Source organism: Erpetoichthys calabaricus, chromosome 6, assembly GCF_900747795.2.
Source record: "Erpetoichthys calabaricus chromosome 6, fErpCal1.3, whole genome shotgun sequence".
Taxonomy (NCBI): domain Eukaryota; kingdom Metazoa; phylum Chordata; class Cladistia; order Polypteriformes; family Polypteridae; genus Erpetoichthys; species Erpetoichthys calabaricus.
In genome coordinates, this window is record NC_041399.2 from 217005390 (window position 1) to 217032407 (window position 27018).

Here is a 27018-nt window from a genome sequence, read left to right on the forward strand (position 1 = left end):
AGTGCAGAGTGGCACACTAGCATGGTAAACTATCTTTGTTGTCGTCTGCACACAGAAAACCGATGGCCTTCAGTGAAAAGAGCAACCCATCCAAGAGACACCGAGACCGCCTGAACGCGGAGTTGGACCGGCTGGCCAGCCTCCTCCCGTTCTCGCCGGACATCATCTCGAAGTTGGACAAGCTATCTGTCCTGCGTCTCAGCGTCAGCTACCTGCGGGTCAAGAGCTTCTTTCAAGGTAGGCCTCAGTTCTCTCTTCCTGAATCTGCACGAGAAGAGGGCACCAGAAAGCAAGCGGGCAGATGGGTGCCAATCAAGGTCAGGTGGTGAGATGTAAGTGTAGTCAGGTCAGGCCTCATCATCTTGACCGCTGGGACCTCATGTCATGGATTTAACTCAAGTAAACCCTAATGGGTGGGTCACAGTGCCAATTTTAATAACTGGGGTCTTAAATGGAGCCCTCGTGTGACTGCAGGCCTCCCTGTGGAAAGACAAGGCAGCGGTGGTGAGGAGGGGCAAATACAAGAGAAACAAAAATTAGCCAATGAAGGGGGGCAAAGGGGGACCAACCCACAATCTGTCCTTACACAGAAGCGACACATGGCACTTCTGCCACGTGCCACCAGACATGCCACAGGAGGTAAATACTCTTATAGTGCCTGGAGTGACACTAGAGGGGACAAAGGTGTCTGAGGTGGCTGGTCTGCCATGCTGTGTAAATGTCAATACAAGTCTGGGCCAGTGAGGACATTAAGGTGAGCACACAGGGATCAGGGCAGAAAGGAAGGAATCTGGTGGGCAAAGACACAGTGGGCATGATGCTTCTTAGGTGCCATTAAGGACACAGGATGGTCAAAACCCATAAAACCTGGCATATGTAATGCATCCAAGGCATGCCTACAGGAGTGTGTGTGTGAGAAGGGATAGATAGATAGACAGATAGAGAGATAGATAGATAGATAGATAGATAGATAGATAGATAGATAGATAGATAGATAGATAGATAGATAGATAGATAGATAGATAGATAGATAGATAGATAGATAGATAGATAGATAGATAGATAGATAGATGGCAATGCCCGCCCAATAAGAACAGAGTTAAACCAAGATTGAGATCACCTTGGCATGCTGTCAACCTCCCTACATATCAAAGTGCCCAACCCAGCAGGACATCCAATTGACATCACACCAGAGTGGTGGTGCTGGCGGTGGTCTTCTGATCTGAGACCTCGTATCATTTTCTGGGATTTTACGAGGGGGTTTCAAACCCGTTTTTAAAGTTATTTCTGCTTTGGAGTTTTCTTAAATGATGTTAAATGTTAATGCCACTCTCCTGTGTCACCATCTTGCTGTTCTTGTGGGCACCGCCATTCTCTGGTCCCGTTACTGTGACGCCTCTGCACTGGGACACTTTGTCCAGGATTGTGGATTCACTCAAACGGTGTTTCGAGGTTTTACTGTGAAAGTCCTGACTGCGGGTCAAGGCCAGCGTTGTGGTTCTGCCCGCCGCTCCGCTGACTTCTGCTTGTGCTTTCCAGCTTTGGTCTCGATGCGTCACCTGCTTCCTTATTCCAGTTGTACTGCTGCATCCTCCATGACAGTCTGGCCGGGCATCAGGGAACAGCGTGAGCAGAGCAGATATCAAGGTCTAAAGGCTGGCACTGGGGTGGTCTTATTCCTGACTCGTGCCTTCTGATTATGAGTGGCCCTCAGCACCTCTCCGGGGACTTGTCCTTTCGTAATTGGGGTTTATTAGCAGCCTATCAGCTCTTTGCTTTCTGGGGTCTCCCAGCTGCCTAATCTGAGCTCCTCCTGCTGGACCTCCTCATTCACGGACCTCCTGAAGCTCCAAGTCAGACCCACGCAGAGTAAAGACCCAGCGCCCTCCTCTGGGCATTCCCCGCGTCTGTGCCCAGCTCACGGCTCAGCTGACTAAGGGGTGCTGTCCAGGGTGCTGAAGAGGGTGGTGCCACTTGGCAGACTGAGCACATCTCGCTCTGCTTTACCACCCCCCCCCCCCCACCCCAAATTCTTCACATTCAATTTTTATTTTTTCATGGCTGTCTGCTGTGGATGCGGACATTTGAAAATCTGCTGTTTGGAGTCATGGCATTGATGTCATCGTGTTTGAGCTCCTCTATGAGTCGAGCGACTTCACAGCGGCGTGGTGTAGCGCAATTCAGATGAGAGCGTTTAGTTTTATATAGCGCCTTTACTGGACAGGTGCCTGTGACACAGCATCACAAAAGAAAAGGGACAGGTGTCTGCAAAGTGCCGTCTCTAGGGGGCGCCGTATTGTCAATTTAGAGCGTCTTTTACTGTGAGCTCCTCCGAGTACACGCAGTCTGATTGTATCTATCTATCTATCTATCTATCTATCTATCTATCTATCTATCATATAGCGCCTTTCACTTCTGTCTATCTATCCCCCCCTTTGCCAGGTCTCCTTTCTGCCAGCCACATAAAAGTAACCTTGGCTGCCTTGTGTCTTGCAGTGCCCCTTGGCATACTTTGTATTGCCCCCGTAGCACTCAGCGCTGCCCTGGCACAGGCGTCGTCGTTGTGTTTCTTTGCCGGGGCCTTGTGAGACCTTCAAACATATTTTTTAGTTTTATTGGAATAGAGCGCCTTTCATGCCCGTTTGTAAGCAGTGAATCCACAGGACTGGCACGCTCCTCTGCCTCGTATTATTTCTGCCACATAACGCAATCACATGGCATTGTGGCATAGCCGCCATTGTGGGTTGTTTTTGTGAATGGCTGACCTGCTTGTTACATTTTTGGTTTGCTTTGATTCTCAAACTTGCGCTGAAGTTCTCCCTTCACTGTGTCACTACGCCAGCCACTATTACACAGCACACAAGGCACATGAGGCAGAAGTCTTAAGAGGGCATCATCCCTTGCTGTTCTGTCACTATGGCAGTGCCAACATGAATGTTTTTGATGTGTGTCTGTGTGTTGAATTCTGCTCTCATGATGGCAGCCGTCAATAAGGTCATCTTGGGCGCCCCCTTCTTGTATTTCTTGTCATTCTGTTCATTGGGGTCACAACGCCCCCTACAGGTGAACTGGCCACGACCTTCTGTCCTCATGGTGTGAGGAGTGACTGTGACACCCACCTCAAAGCCCAGGTGTAATTAAGATTTAAAAGATGCTCTTTATGCCTCCCATTGTGTCCCCAGTTGTCACAGATGTTCTCAGTTGCGTGGGCTCAGGTGGTGAGGTGTGCCCAGGTGTGCCAGTATTGGGTGACTTGGCATGGCGTCACGTATTTGTCAGTCTTTCAGTTAAGGACATTCCTGTACTCTACTTGCACAGTTGATGGTGGTCCAGGGATGTCACCATCACAGTGTGCCATTTTGCCCCCTGCTGGCTGCAGGTCACATTACACCGTCGACCCTGGGGTCCTTGTAAATGCCTGGACATGTCATCGCTGTGCCCTGGCAGCCTGCTGCCTTTTAGCAGGGTCTCCCAAGGGCCTCCTCAGTTGTCTCTGCAGACAGACACGCAGCGCCCCCCAGTGTCGATTCACTTTTGTAGGTCGGTCCTCAGTTCTCCTCCATTTAGTAGACACACCAGGGTGACAGCTGAAAGTCACTATAAACGCCGACTGTGTTAGATAGATAGATAGATAGATAGATAGATAGATAGATAGATAGATAGATAGATAGATAGATAGATAGATAGATAGATAGATAGATAGATAGATAGATAGATAGATAGATAGATAGATAGATAGATAAATACTTTATTAATCCCAGGGGGAAATTCACACTGAGTCATCAGCATTGATGCCGTAACATTTTAAATGTCCCTAACGATTGAGCCTGGCATTCACAAGGACAGCAGGCACAAGCGAGGGGAGAATAAGTGATGGGCACTGAGCTCGAGCTGCTGGTGGGGCGCCCTTTGTTTTAGTCCGGGACACCTGAACAATGTCCTGAGGGTCCCCGTTCAGTGAGTGTGCCCTCTTTGTTTTCTTCTTTGTTTTAAGTATGAGAAAGGCGCTATATAACTAAAATGTATTATTCTCATCAGTGATGGCACTGAAGTCTCAGTGTAAAAGTACCCCATGCTGCCAGGTGGTGACCCATGACTCTGCTTGTGGTGCTCTAGAATTGATATGCTATTGGGCAACCTAATTTGTGCCCAGTGATCTCCTGGCACCGCGCCTCATGCTAAATGCTGCTGGGATTGGCAACAGCTGGGTCAGATGGATGGATGCTTGGCAGGTGAATATTTAGGTTCCCTCTTAAAACGCACTGTGGACACTAGGGGGCACTCTAGAGCCCAAATAATGGCATAGAAGCCAAAGTAGCAAACAATGAAAGAGATACAGGTGGGACACGAGGATGAAATAACACAAGACCACCTGTGTGTGCGCTTTGCTCCTTCTGGTCCTTCTTTTAGTTGAACCCGTGTCCAACTCCAAGCTCACCCGACTAAGGGCAGTAAGACCTCCAAAGCTGTGGTCCGCATTACTTTGGGGGTCCCAGATGACTCCCTCAATCCTAAGAACTGACCAGGAGTAGAAAGAACAAAGTGAAGGGCAAAGTCACGGGGTTAGGAAAACGACCACCTAAATCAAAATGTGTGCCAAATAAGGGGACTACAGAGGTGCCATCTCAGATGAGGTGGCGCCTTAAGAAAGAAGTCACATGATGTGACTTCTGGGGACACGCCCCTTAGCAATGCAATGTTGGGTCATGGAGACGGAGCCACTAAATGGTGAAATTCCTGTAAAAATCGAAATGGTGCTGCGGCCAAATACAACAGTCGGGTAGAACAAGGAAGTGCGACCGGTTAAAATATCCATCATCCATCATCCAACCCGCTATATCCTAACTACAGGGTCACGGGGGTCTGCTGGAGCCAATCCCAGCCAACACAGGGTGCAAGGCAGGAAACAAACCCCGGGCAGGGCACCAGCCCACCGCAGCAGGTTAAAATATTCAGAACAAATTCATTTACGGAACACAAAGTGAACGAGAAGTCATCAGGGCTGTGAGGGCACAACTCCCCCTAGTGGCACCAGCTGGCACACTGCCCTCTGGTGACTGGGGAGACTGCAGTCACAGGAGGAGGAGTATGTGGGGTTATGCTACTGCCCCCTGCTGGTCCATAAGGGTATCGCCACACATCATGGATGCCCACAGCAGTCAGCCCTTTTCAGGCTGTAGTGCTTCACCTCCAGTGCCCTCCTTTGACGTGAGTTCTCTTTAGGTGGTACTTTATAGCGCCTTACTGCATATATTATGCCGTGTTTTGTCAGCTGTAAAGTTATTGGCTAAATTAACAATCCTGCCTAGGATTGGCTCCTGCCTTGTACCTTATGCTGCCTGGATCGGCTGCATGATCCCGGCTTTGAGCAGGTTGCTTTTTGTGATGTTCGGTTTCTTCCTCTATATAGCGCCTTACACCAAGTAAGCACTCGGCTCCACATCTTTACAGCTAAAATACAACAAGAGAAAACTCCTGAGCAGCTTAAGGAATAAAATGAGGACGGCAAACAAATCAAATGCTGGATTCGTCTCGTTACTTAATTCAATATAGCGCCCTGCCTCAAGGTGTGTCACAGTCAGGGTTCATGAGCACAATTAGTGGACTTCTCGGCTGGCCCAGTGGTGCCCAGAGGTTCAAGAAGCTCTTCTGACCTTTTTGGAGCCGATCAAAGCCTTCCGCGCCACGTGAGTCACCCGACTTTGCCAGCCCTTCTAGTTAAGCTGCGAGTTTCACAACAGAAGCTGAAAACGGAAGTGGCAGGGCTGTGCTGTCATGTGATACCCCTGGTGGGAACCTGACTGAGGCTGTGCCACTTGACAGCTGGCATGGAAGCAGGGTGCTATATACTGACTTTCAATGAGGTCCTCAGGACACCTGCCTGGATGGCTCCCTCCTCTGTGAACTGAGTGATGTGGATACTTACAGTGACACGCCGCACGTCAGTCTGGTGTGGACATCCGGCCAGGTGTAGCTGGTCATTATGACCCGCCTTGTGATGCCACCCTGTGTGCTGGCTGCCAGCTTCATGTTTGGTCCTTGCAGAGTGGTTTGAACCCGGAGCACCTCAGAGGTCCACACAGCAAGCCTGCTTGGTGATCAAAGTGTAGCAGAAAGGCAAGAAGAGAGCCACTGGGGGCACAAGGGGGCATCTCTCACTGCCAGCCACGTGGGGGTCCCGGACAGCCTGGAGTGCAATGACAGCAGAGGCCTGCAGAGGGCAGTAAAGTGTGTCGGTCTTGTAGAGGAGATGAGAGGAGGCCATTTGGGGTCTTGACCCGGGGTCTTGGCTTTTATACTCATCAGAGTGTCCCTGTCCAGCTGCATGTCCCAGTAGTCAAAGTCCACCCTGGCTTGAGTCTCACATGCACTTCCTTTAGTCCCCACCAGGTGTGCTCACGTGCTGAGGGGTCGGCGTCGTCAAAGCCTTTGACAGTTTTGCAGTGATGGGAAGTTTAATGCATTTGGACATGTTGGGTCCCCCGCCACACACTTCGTACATCTCTGTGACACTTAGGGGCCATCATCGGTGCCACCTTGCCAGCCTTCACATACATTGGAGGTGGCAGCAGAGCAGACAACAGGAGAGTCACCATGGCACTCATCAGTGGCCCACTTGTCCTGTCAGGACACCGTGATGGACTCCACTCTCTGGGACAGTAACGTCCTCTCACTAGCGCACCCTGGTGGAAGCTCCAGAGTTTCCTGTATGCAGAAGAGCTCATGTCACAGAGTGGTGGGCTGACCGGTGGACATTGAGGAGTTTTCAGCGCCCTTGAGGTCCACCTAACAGCCCCTTAATCCATGTTTGATGCGCAGTGCAGTGCTTGACCTGCAGGGGGCAGTAGTTACAGATCAGTAGAAGGACAGGCATGATGAGAGGCCCCCACCTGATTGGCCTTCGACGAGGAGAGAAGACACATGGCCGACCTGCCGCCCGACGCCACGACACAGCGGTCGAGTGACAGAAGTGAGCCGCCTGCCTGGAGCTTCATCATCACATTTAATTGTTGCCATCTTGCCTGCTTTGGCTTGAAAGCCGCCAAGTTTAACTGCTTAGCTTACTTAAGACACCGCAGATAATTCCCCCCACATGCGCCATGCAAGCAAGCGACGGAGACGGGCCAGACGGGGGGGCTGCTCGACTTTTACGGCGCTTTTCAGTGAATTCTGATGGCTTGCTGACCTCTGGAGGCACACAGGGAACCATAAGGCAGTGTGCCAGGTGTGCCATCAGGGGGCAGTGTGCCGACCTGAGAGGTGGAATGACTTGTGGTCAGTGGCTGCAATGCTGAGTGAAACCAGCAGGGGGCAGCAGTGTGGATTTAGCAACACAGCCAGGCTCAGCTTGTGTGGCACTGAGGGGGGCACTGCAGTGGATACCTTGAATTGGGTTGCTCAAATTCAAGCTGGTGCCACCAGGACCACTCATCTAAATTGAAGGCTGGCATCAGAGCTTCCACCTCTGATTGGGAGCTTCAGAAATGGATGTTGCTATTGCAGGCCAAGAAGCCCCCTGAGAGCTGGAACTGGAGGTGACTTGAGTGGTGGGAGACTGCAATGCCAGCTGGTGTCACCAGGGAGCAGCACAGTGGGATTCGTTGTGTTGTTTAGGGGCAGTAATGTAATGCCTGAGAGTGACACTGGGGGGCAGCACTTGTCTGAAAGCTTGAATGGGGGGGCAGCACTTTGATTCAGTCGGGAAGCTCATTGGAAGTTGGGGTCACAGCCTTCTGTGGTGTCCCCCAGTCTGAGTAGATACGCTCTGCCATGTGGCTGTCTGCTGTAGTTCCTCATGTCCCTCCGAGATGACCCCATTGAGGTCACCTCGTTCTTTACATTCGGTGTCACATTGTTTTGATAAAGTGTCTTGCCATTAAATAGGTGAAGCTATTGATGGTAAGACCCCCTGTAGCAGGTCGCTTTGGGGTCTTATTTCCTAGGGGGTAATGCTGAGCTTTAGATAGATAGATCTTTATTGTCATTGTCACTTATAACAGTGCTGAGCTTTGTATGCAATGCCCTCTACAACTCTGTGAGCGCGTGAGCAGTCCGGACAGCAGGGGGCACCAAAGGAAGCCCCCCCAGTTTCTCCTTCCGTTCATCTCAATTCGCTAGGGGGCGCTGTTTCTGTGGCTGTCATTCTTTGGCTCTCTCCGTGTCCCCAGCTGCTTCCAGTGGGATGGCAGGCCTTGTTTGTCTGCTTGCACACTGCCCTCTAGTCACATGATGTCATGCGCTCCCCATTGTCACTGCCCCCGTGTGACAAGTTTGTGCCCCTCGGCCATCTTTTGGCTTCTTTGTGCTCACGCATCGCTGTGTGTCAAGAGCGCCTTGTCACGAAAGCGAAGCCTAATTAAAAACGAGCCGTGGCCACTGGAGCTGACCACGTGACCACAACTGGAATGCGGGAGAGCCCATCGCTGGGTCCCTCGCCCCGCCCTGGAACTTCTGCCCACTGTGCCACCTCTCCAGGATGCAATGACATAGGAGATCATGCTAACAATGTGCGAAAGCCTGCCTGGAAAGAAAATTGCGCCACTGCTGAGTGAACACAGTTGAGCACAGTGGCCACCGCGGGGCTTCTGTCACCTCCTGGGCAGGTGAGAGTCCCCAGCCCTTCCAGCTCTTTGTCTTCAGTAAGTACGGCCTCTGCCACCTCGTGAGCCCTGCCTTTCATATTATGAGTTTGCCTCAGCAGATGTCCACTGTTCTGGTGTGGGTGCCCACATCTGATGAAGTCCATCCTCTACTTTATGCCCAGTCACCGGACTGGCACTAGCCAGAAGCATACACTTAACATGGCCACCCCTGCCTCTAGATGCCCACAAAGCACACCCCAGGTGTCTGGAGGAGGAGGAGGAGGCAGGCAGGTGGCAGTTTCAGGTCGCAGTCAGGGCAGCGGGGCACCACTGGTTTGAATCTCATTCAGGTGAGCGCCAGGCCCCCTCGTCCTCATCGTACCCTGCATTCAATGCCAAGTGTCTGCTGGTCGCGCTAACTGGCACATATTAAAGTAAACGAGGACGCAAGTCTAACTCCATATAGCGCCTTTCTCCAGATCACAATCAGCACAGGACGGCCGTTGACTTCCGCCGGGCGCTTCTCTGTTCTTTCCGCCAAATGAATTCCTGGAAGTGCGGCTGTGCGGCGGCGTGGAGCGGAGCGCCCCCTGGTGTGCGCGGGCGCGCGGCACGTTTCTGTCTGTGTGTGTGTGTGTGTGTGTGTGTGAGAGACTGACTACACGCGGCTGTTATTTTTATCCCACACAGAAGCAGCAGGCAACGGGAACAGAGAGGGGCTGGCGTGGGCGTCACGTTCCTTGAAGAGGCTTTCGTGAGGCAGCACCTTCGCAAAGCCCACAAGGCAGAGGATTGCGTGACAGCAGCAGACTCCGCGGTGACCTCAGAGAAGTGCTTATGAAAACGATCTGTCGATCAGCGCGCCGGCCGAGACCAGCCAGGCGCAAAGGAGCTCCGCGGGCGCGCGCCGGGCGCGGCCACGGCCCCTCCCGCGCGTTCCCGAGACGGAAAAAAAAACAAAGTACGGGACGCGGCGGGGGAGGGGCCAGGAGGGCGAGGGGTCTTCTGTGTGTGGTCACCTGGAAGGGCGAGGGGTCCTCCTCTGTGAGTGGTCACCTGGCAGCACTCTCAGGTGCTGAGTTAGAAGCCACCTGGAAACAACTGGCATGGATCAGGACACACCAATAGGCACAACTCGCCTGAGTAGCGTGGCAGAGCAGAGCACGCCTGGTCGATCCATGCCACCCTGGGTAGGAGTCCACAAGGACAGGACTCAACCGGAGAAACCAACACAACAGGGCAGGGCAGGGCAGAACGGAGCAAGAAGGGGATCACAGGGGTCCAAGTGCTGTTTGGGGGGCGACCTCAGACCTCATTCAGGTTTTCACCAGTGTGGCTGCACAGATGTTCCAGATACAACAGGAGAACCAAGATGAGCAAATCCTAAATCCTCTTTGGTTCTCCGAAGGCATTTGAAAAAGCGGGTTGGGATTGCACAGCCTGGGTTCGATTCCCGGGTCCTACCTGCGTGGAGTTTGCATGTTCTCCCCGTGTCTGCGTGGGTTTCCTCCGGGCGCTCCGGTTTCCTCCCACATTCCAAAGACATGCAGGTTAGGTGGATTGGCGATTCTACATTGGCCCTAGTGTGTGCTTGGTGAGTGGGTGTGTTTGTGTGTGTCCTGCGGTGGGTTGGCACCCTGCCCGGGATTGGTCCCTGCCTTGTGCCCTGTGTTAGCTGGGATTGGCTCCAGCAGACCCCCGTGACCCTGTGTTCGGATTCAGCGGGTTGGAAAATGGATGGATGGATGGATGGATTGCACAGGTGGTCTTCTTTCAGGTGCCATGTTGATTCCCAACAACTGTGCAGGGGGTCAATCACGGTAGGATGAGGGACTGGGTGGGGGTCGATAGACCCCTTTATAAGGCCGAGTCAGATGTGGGCGGGGATCCCATTTAAGACTAGGCATTCGCTGATAGGCTCCAGATGGGGCACTGGTGGGTGGGGTTTGATAGTTCCACTAAAAGGATGGGTGTTCACAGATGGACTGGAGATGGGGCAGAGTCAGATGTGGGTGGGGTTGGACATCCGAGTGATCCCATATAAGCTTGGGCGTTTGTTGATGGACTCGAGATGGTGTGCTGGTCAGATGTGGGCGGAGTTAGATATCCGAATGTTCCTATGTAAGGCTGGGCAATCGCTGACAGAAGCAGATGCCATATCATGAGACCCCCACTGCGCTCTGCTCCCTCTCATGATATCAAACATCCATCCATCCATTTCCAAACCTGCTTATCCATAACACGGTCACAGGAAGCTGGAGCCCAACCCAGCAAGCACAGGGTGCAAGGCAGGAGCAAACCCTGGCCAGGGGCTTCAGCGGGTGTGAAGAGTTAGAGGAGCCGTCACCAGGGGGCGCCCTCACTCTTCTTCATCACGGCCAGCGAGCTGGGAGGTCAAGCCGATGGACGCCTCTTTTAGATCCGACTTTCGGAACTGAGGCTATTTATAAGTCGGTGACTCAGCCGCGCAGTTCCTCGTTTTTAAAAATTCCCTTGAAGCCTCCAAAGGCTCTTTGTGGGAACGGCAGAAGTGGCTCCTTGAAAACAGAAGGGCGATTCATGAGAGGACAAACAACAAAACACGCAGCAGGGAGGCGCTGCAAGTGACACTGTGAGCAGAGGCCGCCTTCCCGTATGCACGTGACGAATCGTCCATTATAGCGCCTTTCCCAGTCTCGGGTTGGTGGGAGCCACCCCAGCAGATCAGTGCTTGACGAGAGTGTCATTCAGTGGAGTTTGTTTAGCGCCCTCCACAGTGACCACTGCTTAGTAATGCAGTTGAACACAAAAGTCTGTGGCAGAATGTCACCCACCATGAGCCCAGCATGGGTTTAGATGGCATCAATAGTCCCTGCCATCATTCCCATATATAGCGCCTTACACATTCCAGTGTAATGTCTCAAGGGGGATTTAAAGGCTGAGCACTCTGCCCCCTGCTGGACTTCTTATGAGTCACAGGGAGCCGTCCAGTTGTCACCATTTCTCGTCCTCTATGTTCCCGCTGGCCGCTTGCCCGTTCATCCGGCTCTCCCTGACTGGCGTCTGACTTTGAAGGGCAAAGGAAAGAAATTCCGGTGAGCAGACGCCGAGCGGGTCTCTCAGAGAAGAAAGAGCAAATTGAACAACAAGGTGCCCAGCAGTCGAGGGCAAATGAATCTGCAGGCATCCACAGCCACCAAGGGCCAGAAATGAAACACGCGTGCTAAAGGACCCTGATGTGACAATGGCAGCGTCCCCAGTGTTGTTGACAGCATGGGACAGGACGGCCAGAGACCCTTGTTGTCTAATAAATCCACCCAAAAGAGGGCACTGTGGTATTGTGGGCCCGAATAATGCCACCTGTCACATGGCACCTACTGCACTGGCCACCCTGGTCCTCCTCAAGCCTGCACACCCCACAGTGAGGACACCGGCAGAGGGCATCCCACTGGGGTCTGAGTGCCAACAAAATCACCCACCCGTCAGTCTATCTGGCCATTGTCTGTCCTCTTTGGGGGTCTTGGGGGCTGCAGCCTTTCTCAACATCTCGAGTACAAGGCACGGTCCATCATGGAGGGTCCTCACTCAAACAACCACACACACTGGGGTACCTTTGGGGTGTGGAAGAAAATCCAGGAGGGCATGAAGACCACCCACTAACTTACCCAGGCAGTGAGCAGGCTGGCATGTGGACTCAGAGCCACCCACATTTGCCCTGGCAGTAGGACGAGTTGTGCTAGGATTTGTGGGCTCAGCGTTTGGTGTTTCTGTACTGGGTGACCTCTGGGGGTCCGAGAGGTCCGCTGATGGACGACTGACTGTTTGGTCCGTCACTGCAGGCTGGGAGGCTCACCTTCATGTCATCACCGCTCCTCTGGTCGTGGACGTTACCGGCTGATGGTCCAGATGTCACACCAGGTGACACAACTTCATGTCTCGCAGTAGCTGACCACTCGTGTGTCCCGTTGAGTCGATTCACTCAAACTTATCATTTTTGAAAATGAAGCCACTTGTGTGGCCACAGGACTGGGTGCTGCAGAGACGTCACCATGTGACGTCACCCTATTGTCTCTGTGTAAAGAGAGAAGCACAAACCCCCCGGCGGCCCCTTGTGAGTGTGACAGCTGGTGCATTAAGTCACCTTGTCATGTGACCGTGTGTACTCCACCCATTCTGTCCAGAAAGTGACAAATGACAAGACAGGCTGGCAAATGACGCTGTATGACAGAAGGCAAGCCACGGTGCGCCTCACATCAAGAAAGGGGTGTGGCTGTACCAGTCATGTGACCTCTTTGATTGTAGGAAGAACCCTGGCATGATCACCATTGAGACGCCCGTTGCATGCCCCTCAGTGGGTAAATGGAGGTGGCACCCTACCTTTAGGGTGGCTGTTGGTGATCCTGCTGTTCAGAAGAGCCCATCCTGAGCGCCAGGTGCTGCTTCTCTGTTTCAGGGCAGCAGTCTCTTGGTGCAGGTGCCACCTTCTGGTTTTTAATGGAACTGCAGTACGGCTTGGCTCTGGCATGACGCTGGACTTGAGTCCATCTTGAGTCCATCTTCACTCGGGCTCCTGGCTCATTCCTCCTAAAAAAGCTCTAAGTGGGAGAGGGGCCAGAGAGACCCTCAGGAACGAGTGGATAGTTTTGGAAACGTCTCCACGCCACAGAGTGGCATCCATTGGTTTTACAGCACAAATGATGCCCTCTGCCAGTTAAAGGGGATTCAGATGAAAACACAGCCGATAGTCAGCGCTGGTGGGCATCACTACAAGCTGGCACCACTTGTAAGGAGCTATATAAGGTTCACCCAGCAGGCCGAAGTGTGTGGGCAGCTTCTCACCGCAGGGGTCAGAGGAGGACACGGAGGATGTGGCCGATGACGCCAAAGCTGCTCTTCCTTTTCTTGTTTGCTTTCTGTTTCAGGTTCATTGGTTCACAAGCCTGGCGGGTCAGGAAAGGTCAGTGTGCACGTTGGGGGGGGCGTTGTCTTATATAGTGCCCTACACAGCACAGACCACAGAGTTAAGTGGACAGGATGACACCATCGTGAGGAGAGGGGCGTGCAAGCAGATAGGGGGCTCAATTCAGTGGGGGGCATTGGGGGTCCAGTAACGAGCTGCCACACAGCTGAACAGGCCCAGTGCCACTCAGTCCGACCACAGGGGGCCATGAGGGCTTGAACGGTTGACTCAGAAATCAGGAGGCTCAGGTGAGCAGTGGGCGGCGTGGTCCATCAGTGCCCAAGTGACCTCAGCTCACCCTCAGGTGGCACTGCCAACTCCCAAATATAAAAAGTCAGTCAGGCCAAACAAGCAATTGGGAGCTGAGCAGCAGGAGGGCAAAAGCAGAATCCAGAAAGGGGGGTTGACGAGCTGGCTGACCTGGGCACCTATACGGGCACCCGGCTGGCAACACAGAAGTGACAAACACAAAAGGCGGTGCACTGCTGTACTGCTCCTGCGTCACACACACACACACACCCACACCCGCGCGCACCACTGAGGCCCCTTCCCAGCTTAAGCGCTCGGCTAAACCTTAAAAAAGAAAGTTCCGGATACCTGATCCAGTACATAATGAAGAATTAGCTTCCATTACATGGCAGGCTTAACCTTTGCGAGGCGCATTCACCGCTTGCCAGCGCTCATCAATATTTCACAGCTGTTGTTATTATGAAATTCTTTATAGGCTAATGTGGCCTGCCTGCTTGCACGCAAGGCTTTGAACGCGCGCCAGCCCTCAGTCAGGGACCGCGGCGGATTGACAGACGGCGAGCTTGCGTGACAGCGAGGGAGGCTTTGGTCAGCCAGCTCTGGTCTGACTTTGTGCGCCAGCCTCGTCTCCCTCTCTCTCTCCCTCTCGCTCGCTCGCTCGCTCTGTTTTGGATTTCCTCGCTGGTGCGGGGCGGGCGGAGGAGGCCAAATGAGCTGGCACCGTGCCAGGGAGCCCCTACCCGCCAGCCTCCAGTCAAGATATCTGGGCTGCGCCGGCACGCAAGCCTGTCAGAGCGGGAACGTTCACAGGCATGTGGAGGCCTTCCCAGCCAACGGATGCCATCCCTGCCATGTGCGCTGCTCCGTGGGAAAGGCAGACGGCCCGGCGTCCCAGAGAGGTCCCGTCACCCTGATATCCTTGGGCACAGTGAAGGAGGTGACCGTCACGTTCAAGGGTAATGACGTCCATGCCACTCCTCCAGAGAGGAGTCACCCTGCTGTCTTAGTCCCCCACCAAAGCAAAAAAGGACACCAGAGGAGGGACATCCCTTTAAGTCAGCCAGGCCTGAGGGTACAGAGGGGTGACTTGTGGTGGCTCAGCGCCAGGGGAAAACTGTCATTGTCACACACAGAAGGAACGATCACAGGGAGAGCAGGCTGGCGGCCTCATCCACTCGTCCAAAGCGTCCAGATGCCCTGATTTTGTATGAGGAGTGGCCACTTGTGCCCCCTAAAGAGATGGCATTTAAATCAACAGCATTTTCTTATATGGGGTCAAGGTGGTGCCCGGGCACTTTTCAAGAGTTGATAAGCAGGAACCCTTATGTTACATCCTCATGATGAGAGTGAGTTAAGATTGGCACCACATCTGTTAATGCTGAACTTGTGCCACCTCACTGTGGTGGCACCCCATAGGGTTTGCATTGTAAGCTTGTGTCATTTGAACCAACTGCCAGCATGGTAATGGAGGGCACTGCCATACTTCAAGCCTCTTTATTTATTGAGTTATTAAATGATGGATAACAGATGGATTTGCTGCCGGACGTTATTGTATGTAGGGATAATCACAGGGAGAGCGGGCCAGTGGTCACCTCTGTCATTGTGTCCTTAGTGTTTAATGTGGAAGGGCCACTTGTTTTTCTATAAAGAATCATATTTGCATGTCTGGGGTCAGGGGTGGCACCTGCACACAAGTATGCCAGGAGCTGATGCCAGGGCGGGCAGGACCCCTTATGTTACATCCCAAGGATGAAACTGAGTAGGACTGCCCCGGCATTTGTTGATGCAGAGCTCATGCCACCTCTCTATGGTGGCACCTCATCGGGTTACGTTCATACTTGTGTCTTTATTGGTGACCCCGGGTGGGCGTGTCATTTGAACTGACCACCGGTATGGAAATGGAGAACACAGCGGCACCTCAAACATAAAGTAGGGATGATCACAGGGAGAAAGGCTGCAGACTGCTGGACTCTTCCACTCCAAGTCACTCCTGGTCATCTCTACTTTCTCACATTGTAATGGGTGGCCGGCCACCAACTGCCGGTGCTACTGCCCCTCATTTTCAGTTAGGACTTTATGCCCGCTTTGTTTGTGCCGCTACCTGCTTGCATCTTTAACCCTCCCATGTGACCCTTGGTGGGGTGGCATTGGTGCCCAGTTGTGCATGTCCACCCACCCTAGTCTTTATTTAATATGGTGCCTCAAATCACACGATGGGCACACAAGGTGGTGACGCAACGCTGACAGAGGGGGAGGGTCACATAAATCTCTTTAAGCACCAGCTGGAGTCACAGCCCCCAAGAATACGAGATAAACGTTCAATCAGATGTAAAGTGAAAGGAGGGACGAGTAAAGGGAGAGCACAAAGGGCCAAATCTGAAAACAAGCCTTACCTGGCACAGTAGGAGTGGCTCAGTGGTGTGGATGCCCAACACAGCTGGCACCTCTGTGAGCCAAACTCTCAACACACACGGCCAGTTCTAGGGTTATAGGAAGGTACCAGGCTACTTCGCCCTCAGCACCCACCCAAGTCACCTCAGTTCCCTCACATTAAGTAGCACTTCATATCTTCTTAACGTGTCACCCCCAAATTGCATGCCAGTCCAGTTTTGATGTTGGCACTGCAGATGGCACAGTGGCACAGCAGGACGTGCTGAAGGCGAGGCACAGTGCCAGGCTCTGTTCAGAATGCCCAGCCAGCTCTGCAGACCATAATAATCACAAAGCATACTGAGAAGTTGGCACCTATGGCCAAAGTGAATGGGCACATCCCGAGTTTTCATTTTTTTTTTCTTGGCACAGAGGTTTGTGTGTTCTTGATGAAAACAGAGGCTTCCATTCTTACCAAGAGATGTGATGCCCAGACTGTAGGGGGCTCTAGAGGGGCTGCATCTGGCATCACATGTGCAGCTGTGGTCACCTCAAATTGAAATGGACAGAACAGCCCTAGAAGAACGCGTCTGACTGGGACATCAGGGACATCGGGGACATTGGGGCACCTCGGGGAAGGCTGCAAACTGAGGGTCTCGGGATTCACAAACACGTCATTGGAATTACAGCAGGGACTGACGGGCTCGGGGACACCTAGTGGGGACTAAGGGGATGTGCACCTAAGGCAGAAGCCAAGAGGCACAAATGGGAATCAGGGACAGACCACCAAGTCGTGGAGTTGACAGCTTCAGAGGTACTGGGATGAGACGTCACGGCAGTGACTCTTGAGCTGAATGGCCGCCTGCCATTTGTCACATTTGTCACATTCTTATTTGAACCCGCCTCTCAGTTTATGAATTCATGTTACGAGTCAATAAATACGCAACTAAATTCCAGGGTTTGTGATCCGTAGGTCGGCCCTACGAGAACTTCAACTGTGCGTCTGCTTTCTGCCTCTAGGGGGCACCTGTGCACCACCCTGCTTGTTCTTCTCACCTCCACTTCTGTGGCCTGTCACTCCAGGTGGGTGAGGTGGTGATGCTGCCCGGTGTGCCATTCCTGCCAATCCAAGTCATGGCATCACTAGCTTAAACATGTGGGTAGGCACTGCGGACCCCTAGTAATTACTGGGTGGTGATGACATTCTGTCATCTCTGGTGCCAGTTTACGCCCTGGGGACTTCACGACCACACCCACTTGAACCCTGGACCATCTCCTGCTTCTCCGAGGTGACCTGACTCTCACTTGCCAGACTGAGCAGCCCTGATGTGGATGTGAAGGTGACTAGTGGTGCTCTGGCGCCCCCACATGGGGGTTTCCCATTTTGCGTCTGTTAGTTCTGGAGTAGGCTTTGGTAGCTGGTGACACAAACCCCCTCGTGACCCCCATAGTTCACGTCCTGATAATCAAGATATACTGCATATCTCCTAGTGAACAGAAATCATTTTTCAGTCTGTGTGCTCACTGACCGCTGCCCCCCCCAACCCCAACCCCCCCCCCCCCCCCGGCCCACCCTGTGAGATCTGATCAATGGGCTCTGAGTGTTTTATAGCGCCTTAACGTGTGTCTTCAAAGTTTATTTTCAGGGCTACCCCACCATTTTAATGTTCAAGGGGTCTACAGTGATAATTGGCCAGTCCCATAGACCCCCCCTTTTGGCACTTTGGGTGTGCCCCCCCCTCCCACCTGTCACCCACTGATTGCTGACTTTTCACTTTTTCTTCTAGCCATTCAGGACAAGCCATCGAGAAAGCAGCCGGGCTGCGCCTTCAGCAACGAAGTCAGGAAGGACGGGCTGTCGGCGGGTGGGACGTGCCTCACGGAAAGCGACCTGCTCCTGGAGGTGGGTGCCCTTGTGCCAGTGTCCTCAGACTTGTGTGGCACGTGTTGCCATGGCATCTGGGCTCCGGCCTAAACTGACCCTTCTTGTCTGTCTCTTTCTCCTCAGTCACTGGCCGGCTTCGCTCTGGTGGTCAGCACGGATGGCATGATTTTCTACGCCTCATCCACTATTGCTGACTACCTGGGTTTTCATCAGGTGAGTCTCCTTTCTTGCTCTGGTGGTCTTTCTTCAGGTCACTTGACTGTCCTCCACTCCACTTCACAGTCACGTGGGAGACCACCGAGGCCCCGAGTCTTCCCAATTCACTTTCAAGGGACTTCACAGCCAAAGGGGCTGACAGAGGGGCAGTGAAATGAGCAGTAAGGGGTCCACGGCAGGGCACTGGTCGTCCTTGGCCTGCCCAGCACTTACCAAAGTTGCTACCCCTGGGTGACCGCAATGTCTAAAGGAAACATCTCAGACTCTACTGCAGGGCTGGCACTAGCGGAAGGCCAGTGTCCTTTTAGCATAAAAACCAATCCATCCTGATATAGTGCCTTTTAATGAGCCCATGGGACATTAGGGACAGTGCTGTGATGCACAGTCAGGTGGACATATCACACTGCCCTGGACAAGGGAGGCATCAGGAGGGCACAGGAGGGATGGCAGCCGAGAAGCAATTATCAAAGCTCAGGGCAAAGACAGAATAGGTGGCGTAGTCGGCAGGATTGTCTCTTTCTAGAAGGCTGAGGATGCCATTGATGCATTTTGTTGAAGGGCAATGAGGACGGCTAGTGGTGTTGAGGGGGCACCTTGAAGGCTGGGTACCCTGAGGTCCTCATCTCCTGCTGAGCAGATCAGTGCTGACTTTAAGTCTCCCATTATCTTCCATTTTCTAAGCTTTGACTCTCTCATTTACTATAAGAACGTCTTTGTTGTCTTAATTATGAAGCTCTGGTCACCTTCACGTTGGTCTCCCGCACGATGAAGCTGCACACATTCTAACTGGGACCTGGTGGTCTGGAGCAGACTAGGCAGTCAGGTTTCCATGTTAGAAGTGACAAGTGACACATGAACATCACAAGTGACGTGTTGAACCCAAGTCAGGGTCAGATGAGGGCCAGGCCTGAAGTATCTAGCAGACCTGATGGAGCAGAACTTTGACATGGGTATCATAGGCAGATTTATGAGACCACAAGGATCTCCTCACGCAGCGTCTCGCCTTCTCTCATCTGCCCCTGGGGTCTCCAGTCAGATGTCCCTCTGCCATTGGAATCTGGTGGCCGTACTGCAATGAGAAAAGTAATGGGGGGGGGGGGGGGGGGATCTGCCATTCATGATGAAGCTTCAAGCCACAAGTAAAACAAAGTGGGGGCAGAAGCCATCAGCCAAGCACCTCCCACCCCCCCCACCAGAAGCCCACCTGTCCCTCTGGGATGTCCCTCAGATAGCATAAGATGCTGGGGTGGCAGGAACGTTGCTATCAAGCTCAGAAGCAAATCCAGAACATGAGCCAGCGCATTGAGCCAAGGAGGACAGGACCTGTGCCTCAAACAGTGGCTGGGGACATGAGTGTCACACATAGAGTGACCAGTACAGGGAGCACTGGATAGTGCAGCTATGGCAGGAGATACACACTCAGATATGTCCAGCAGGGGGAGCTGTGCACGGCACTGACTAACAGAAGAAGGCGTCCCAGAGTGCCCTGCACAGGGCGACCAGCAGAGGGAGCCCCAAACCGCCAGATGAGAGAGGAAAAAAGAGGGAGCACATGGAGAAGGGGCTGCAAACCAGTAGAATTACAGACACACACACACACCATAGTCAGCCTAGAGATGGGCGGGCAGGCGTCTCCCAAGGGCTCCTGTCATTCTTCTTCACCTTTCCTATGTTGATGTTTTTTACAGACGGATGTCATGCACCAGTGCGTCTTCGATTACATCCACGTGGACGACCGGCAGGAGTTTCAACGCCAGCTCCACTGGTCTATGAACCCGACGCCTCAGCAGGCATCCAGCCCGGAGCATCACTTGGCAGCTGGGAGCGGTGAGTGTGACGTATGTGTCACTGGTGTGACCAGTGGGGTGGGGTGGGGCAGCAGCAGGCTGGTGTAGATAGATAGATAGATAGATAGATGAAAGGCGCTATATAACTGATAGATAGATAGATAGATAGATAGATAGATAGATAGATAGATAGATAGATAGATAGATAGATAGATAGATAGATAGATAGATAGATAGATGAAGGGTGCTATATAACTGATAGATAGATAGATAGATAGATAGATAGATAGATAGATAGATAGATAGATAGATAGATAGATAGATAGATAGATAGATAGATAGATGAGAGGTGCTATAGATAGATAGATAGATAGATAGATAGATGAGAGGCACTATATAACTAATAGATAGATAGATAGATAGATAGATAGATAGATAGATAGATAGATAGATAGATAGATAGATAGATAGATAGATAGATATGTGAAAGGCGCTATAAACAGAGCCTGACTGAGCCCATGATGGCCGCTTTCCTCTTTTTGGCTGTCTGTCTGTCTCTTTCTCCGGCTGCTTGTTTTTCTCTCACTCACTTCCTTTGTCTTTTAATCTCCATCCTGGTGTATTTGTCTTTTTTCCTGAATTTTAGAACAAACTAAAAGTTATTTTTATTATACAATTTATTATAATGGCGCTGGTGAATTAACATACGGCTGTATATAGCGCCTGACATTGTCTGCTTTCTGTTGCTTCCAGGACAATCAGTCCCCTTCAACCAATCAGCTTGAAGCGTAGCCTCTGACGTCATAAAGGAGAGCTTTCTCCTCAACGGCCCATGATGTGACATTTATGAATGACGCCAAACTTGTCACTTTAGTGACAATGATGTCAGATTTTTTTACGAGCTCGCTCGGACTGTTTTGTTAGTGACACAGGACACTCCTTTTAAAAAATCAAACAAAGGACTTTCAAGCAGTTGTCGGTTTATGACGTCAGAGCCTGAGTTTATAGCCGATTGGCTGAAGGTGAATGGGAGTCACCGGACAGGGGAAGCCCCCCCATATCCGCAAGTCCGATTGTTTGCTGTATCTTCAGTGGGAATTTTGCACGGGTCTTGTGAAGTTATAGCCATGGCCACTAGAGGGCTGCCCTCACACAGAATTGGCGGAGATGTGCGTACCCTGACAGAATCGGTGCCAGCCCTGGAGGAGCCATCAGAGCCCACTCGCGCGCACAGCACTGGGCAGGCTGTGCCTGACACACACACACACACACACACACACACACACACACAAGTGTTTTACGGGACCGGTAAGCTGTCGGTCAGAGTTCGGTCAGGGGCTCAGAAATTGGGTGGATCGGCGGGTCTTCAGGATGAGAGAGGACCATGGAGAGCGGGCAGGTCCCTGGCGCTGCGCCTTCGGATTCTTTATCACTGAAAGCCCCGGATGACCGATTTCTCCATCCCCTTGCAGGAGAGGACTTCGTCATCAGCAGACTCTTTAAAGCCCACGAGTCGGACGGAGTGCCCCCCGAGTTCCATTCCTTCCTCCACCGCTGCTTTGTCTGCAGAGTCCGCTGCCTCCTCGACAGCACCTCGGGATTTCTGGTAAGACGGGCCGTGTCTTGAACCGCCGTCCGAATGGCATGCTGAGTGTTTATGTCCGCGGTGTCCTGCTGCACATGTCACTTCACCCTGCGTCACTTGCTGCACACGTCACTTAGCTCGTTCAGAGCACTGAGTAGCTGTGAGGGCTCAGTTTTCATTTATATAGCTCCTTTCACACGCACCCCAGAGCTAACGACAGAGTGCCGCAGACATACGGCCAGAGGGGGTCTTCGCGGCCCCCAGATATTAAAGCGCTGTGCAGCAGGGGACGCCTATACTGTGTGACCCCCTTAAAATAAGAGGTGTTAAAGCGGCCCCTCACAGGGAGGCCATAGGGGGCCATTTTCAGTTCTCAAAAGACCCTCAGGTACCAAAAAGAACCTGCGTCTATTTAGATCAGGGCGGTTTGCGAAGGGGGTCGCGGTGGGGATCACCATAACCTGACATCGTCCCGATTCTCCAAGGGACCCCGCTATCCGACCCCACGGCCGTTTCTCGAATGCACGAAACTGGGCAGAACTGAGTTCAAGTTGAAGACTTAAGACTTTCGATAACAGCCAGCAGACGATGACGTAACAGAGGGGTGAAGTGCCAGTCAGGGGATTCCGACATTTGATTAAGATGACAACCCGGGCTCGCGTCAGGTGTCCTTGGTCTGCTGTGTCCTGCTAGGTGGCCTACTGGACAGTAAGGGCTTCTCTTTTGTCCACAGGACCTTCAGCTTTAATCGCAGGGACGCCTTCAGAGCGTTAAGCGGGTCTTTGTCAAGCAATGGACCCCACAGCCCATAAAGCGCCACTGCAGGACCAGGCCCTTCAAGACAGGAGGTCCACCAAATTCGGCGTAACGCGGACTGATTAGGAGACGGATGCCAAAGAGGGCATTTAAGGGGGTATTTTGAGGTGGGCATTGGGGACCGCCGGGCCAGTTGACTTGTGGAACAAACGAATTCAGAGTCAAACTGGCGGGCTGAAGAGCTCTGAAAGGGAGACACCTGGCTAGCTGTACGGCCATCTTGGTCCAGCCTGCCGTGGCCACTCGTCCAATTCAGTCCGTTAAAAGAAGAAGGACGTGTTTCAAATGGCACCAATCAGGGGCTTCTGGAGGACCGCCCAGGGCCTCATGTCGTTCCAGTTGGAGCAGAGACAGATGAAGGGACTCTGCCAGCGTCACATGTTGAGGGGTCTCAAATCCAACCCTCCATTCGCAGCCAAGAGGCTGGCTGTTCGTTGAACCTTCGCTCGCCCGACGGCTCCATGCGCTTATCAAGTATTCCTGATCTTTTTAATTATTCTTATTAGTCCTGTAAGAGAAGCTCATTTTTTGGTGGGATGAGTGCGGTTTCCATGCAAAGCCAGCGCGACGGTGGCGCCCGAAGCTGTGAACGGGATCGCGGCCCATAAAGGAGATGATGAATGAACTGCTGGAAAAACTGTGGGAACAAAATGTAACGTTAAGCAGACCCTCCATAAATGTGTCCCGTTAATCATCGCTCAGCTTGGATTCGCTTTAACGAAGCCTCACCGAGAACGTAAATCACTCGAGCGCACGTCCCCATGGCGCCGCGCACTTCTGCAGGTTCGTGTCACGTCGAGGGTCCATCCGTCACTCCTGAGATCCGCTTTGTCCAAATCGTGGTGACAAACAGAAGGTGACATCGCAGAGGAAGAAACTTGACTGTCCAGCCACTTAGAATTGCGCCTTTGGCCTCTAGGGGGCGACAGACTGCGGGTGGCGGTACAACACGAAACATCTCATCTAGTAGGCGACAGCCTTTGTCACTTCTAAGGTGGCGGTGGCACAGCTGATGACAATAGTGACGATGACCCGGGGACGCCCTTCTGTTTTTCACACCCTCATCCGACTGAAGGTAATGGGAGTGCGTGAGCGAGCGCCCTTTAGACGTCCACTTGAAGTGGCTGCCCAGGGGGGCTTCTCTTTGTTTGTTGCTTCATCAGGGGTCTTCCTTCTTTGTTTTGATTTTCAGCGCCCACCTACCCAGTAAAGGCGCTATATGAGCAGGCAGTGAGGTCAGAGTCCCAGCCCAGTGTGGTGGTCTCCACGGCAGGTGACTCATGACAGGTCCCTGTGTTATATAAGGTGACGTTCAGGATTCTGATGGAGGAGGACAGACGATTAGAGGGGCGCACACCAGCATTCCAGACAAACTGGGGGGATTTCTGTTCTGTTAAATCACACAATGGACATACGGGGAGTGATGACGATGACACCACCCAAGAGAAAATGACAAAGGACAGGAAGGTGATGGGTAGGGAAACGCGAGAGGGTCTGATTGAGCCCACTGTGGGGGTCTCCGGGGGGGTCTGAAATGAAATCCCCTCGTATTTGTTTTACTTTTATTTGGCATCAGGAGCAAAGCAAAGGTGACAAAGGGGACCCGTGACGAGCTAACGATGACCCTGACATCTGTGCTGTTGGCAGTTACGTGGACTTGGTGGTCACCAAGGTGACATTTTTAATAACCATGTGACTCAAGGCGACTGTCCCTTTATGTCGTTTGGTTATTTTGGCGTTTGAATCAAATGTGTTATCAGGGGCTTGAAGGGGGGGGGGCTGTGGCAGTGGGACGCCCTCCTCTGTTTGTGGTCCCCGTGTGTGTCTGAGGGTCCGGGCCCTCGTCTTGGATTCTTCACTTTTTCCTCCAGTTGTCTTCTTCTTCTCCATGCAGACCATGCAGTTTCAAGGACAACTGAAATTCCTCCACGGCCAGAAGAAGAAGACGGCGGCAGGGGTCTTCTTGCCTCCCCAGCTGGCACTCTTCTGCGTTGCTGTGCCACTCCTGCTGCCCGAGGTGAAGATGAAAAGTCTGATGATGAGGAGCAAACCCAAAGCTCTTGAGAGCAAGTGAGTGCAGTCCGAGCAAATTGCCACCATCTTCACCCCCTCTGGGTGGTGCCATTTAAAATGCTGCCAACAGACTTGAGGGGTGGTGCTGGGGACCATAGACGGACAGACATGAAGGGCACTATATACAGTGGCACTGTGACTTATAGGCCCCCATGTAACACACCCACTGCCTACCCCATTGGTGCCCCGACTGGGTGACTAAAGGATAGGTGAGGCTTGGTGGGTAGCTGTGAAAGGTGCCACATTACTGGTAGGTGGATGACTGATGGCACATAAATGGATGGACAGATGAAAATGGAGATTAAAAGAAAGACGAAAAAGAACTTGAGATACAAGGATGGCATCAGACCATTAAATGATGAAAGGCGCTATATTAAGGAGTGTGTGCTGTTGGCTCAAAGAGCCCTGATTATTGTCTATGCCAGTCTTCAGCCTCATGTCGAGCCTTTAAGCCATAAGAGTGGCACAATAACCAGCACTCCAATGTGCCACTTTGCTCCCATGCAGGTCTCCCTGCCCACCTCTGCCCCTTTCTGTCTCTCTGTCTTCACCTTGGCACACCCCACATGCTTTCCTGGGCTCCCCATCATGTCTCAGATGCCTGGCACACACCACAGCTTCACCCAGGGGGCTTTGTGGCATTTCTCTGTGGGTGAGAAGTAAACCACATGGGGTGCTGCAGATGGACAACAGACCACCCACACCACAAAGGGCCACATGTGTCATTAGGTGTGTTGGCACTGCCTGGCATGTGCTGCAACCATTAGGGGTCCTGGGAAAGAGCCAAGAAAAACCAAAGACTGGCGTTGTGGGGACACATTAACAAAGTGAGTGACAGTTACTGACACACAGGGGGTCTGTAAAGCGTCTTCAACTCTTGGAAGTTGGCACATTTTCTTGACATTTAAGAGAAGCCAAACTAAGTCCACAAGAAAGTGTGAAAACGTCTGAGGGGGTCAAAGACCTGTGATAGGGGTCTACTGGGGGCTTCATCCACATGCCATTTAAAATTCTCTCATCCCCTTTACAAGAAGGCCCACCCACCGCCACTCCTCGTCTCCGCCTGACTGCCAACTGCTGGCTCTACAGCGTTAGGGTGAGGAGCCAGGAGAAAGTGGAGGCCCGCTAGAGCCCCCCGGAGTAGACCCCGCATGCTCTACCAGCTGGGCTATCAAATCCCAGATGGACCCCCCTGCATCATCCAAAGGCTAGCTGAGGGGATGGCCGATCAGCAAAGGCAGCGCCCCCATGCCAGCCCTTACAGCATTATCCTGTCCAGCTGGCACACCAGTGGCCCTTCTGTATGGGCATGCTGGTCGTGAAGCCCTCTTGTACCACACATCTTTGCCAACCATGTTCTGATTTTGTTTTTCTCTTTTGAGGAGTCAGAGTGGGCCAGAAGTGGACAACAGGAGGGCACTGGGCTACTGCTACCTCAACTTCACCAACATGATGCACCAGTCAGAAAGCCATCGAAAAGGTAAGTGTGGCATGGCCTGCTTATCTCACTTGCCCCTCCGTATGGCAGTGCCAGCCAAAGCCCAACTGGAGCTCTAGGCGGGTGTGGGGTCCCCTTAGCAATACCTGTGACCTCTGTGGGCTCAGGAGGGGGAATGTCACAGAAAGGTCTGGAGCATCGTTAGAGTTACATAAGTGGTGCCCCTCGGTGCCCGGAGTCGGTGGCCCTTAACTTTTATAAATGCCACCCCTCGGGTGATGGCACTCTAAGTGGCTGCCTACATCAACTATTGGATTGAGGGGCTCTGCTTTACTAACTGCCATTGTGGCACAGGCCTGTTGGCAGGCTGGTCAGTGCCCAAGTCGATGCATCCACAGGGGGCACTTTGACAACTTAGCTGCAGCCACACTGCTGTCAGATTGTCTGTGCCACACTTAGGACCACCACAGTCCCAAACGGCATCCCCCATTTCCCTGTCATGAAGCCACCGCTCGTCACAGTGACCTGATGACCCAGTGACACGTTTGCACAGCCAAGTGTCCATTCAAATGAAAACTGACATTTAAAACACAAGAAGAGCGTTGGGGGGACGTGGAAATGAAGTAGGACAGTTAGGAGCCCCCCAAAGCCTCTGGAGTGCCCCATCATCACATCACGTACACATACAAGTGACACATCATCAGCAGACAGACGTGACAGCCACCTGTCCTGTGTGGCACAGCTGACCCAGGTGACCACCTCCCTGTGTTAGACCCACGGGCACCGGGGCGGCTGGCACTGTCACTGAATGTGGAGCTCCTCTCTCGACCTGCCACTTGACCTTTTCTTCTTCTTTTTACCACAGTGACGACCAACGGGCACAGCGGGCAGGCCGTCGTCCGAGTGGTGAGCAATGAGGACCGCTGGCTGTGGCTGCAGGCGAACGCGCAGGTCTTGTGCAGAGGCAGCTGTCCGGAGTACGTCCTGCTAGCCCACCGGCACCCACAGTACGTACCCCGCTGCGGTGTGTCTCAAGGCAGATGTCTGGTGCTGGTGCTCACAAGCGTCTTGGGCATGA

The 27018-nt window shown here is 52.7% G+C and overlaps 1 protein-coding gene across 1 annotated transcript in view; it reads left to right on the forward strand.

Annotated features, from left to right (window-relative positions):
• The window catches only part of ahrrb (aryl-hydrocarbon receptor repressor b), a 32173-nt gene that overhangs the window by 2086 nt on the left and 3069 nt on the right, over nt 1-27018 (forward strand). Inside the window, exons 3-10 of the mRNA XM_028790821.2 lie at nt 56-237; nt 17928-18043; nt 18149-18238; nt 19930-20068; nt 21501-21634; nt 24324-24499; nt 25885-25982; nt 26806-26947. Coding sequence (XP_028646654.2) covers nt 56-237; nt 17928-18043; nt 18149-18238; nt 19930-20068; nt 21501-21634; nt 24324-24499; nt 25885-25982; nt 26806-26947 — 1077 coding nt within the window. The remainder of the gene's footprint in view (nt 1-55; nt 238-17927; nt 18044-18148; nt 18239-19929; nt 20069-21500; nt 21635-24323; nt 24500-25884; nt 25983-26805; nt 26948-27018) is intronic.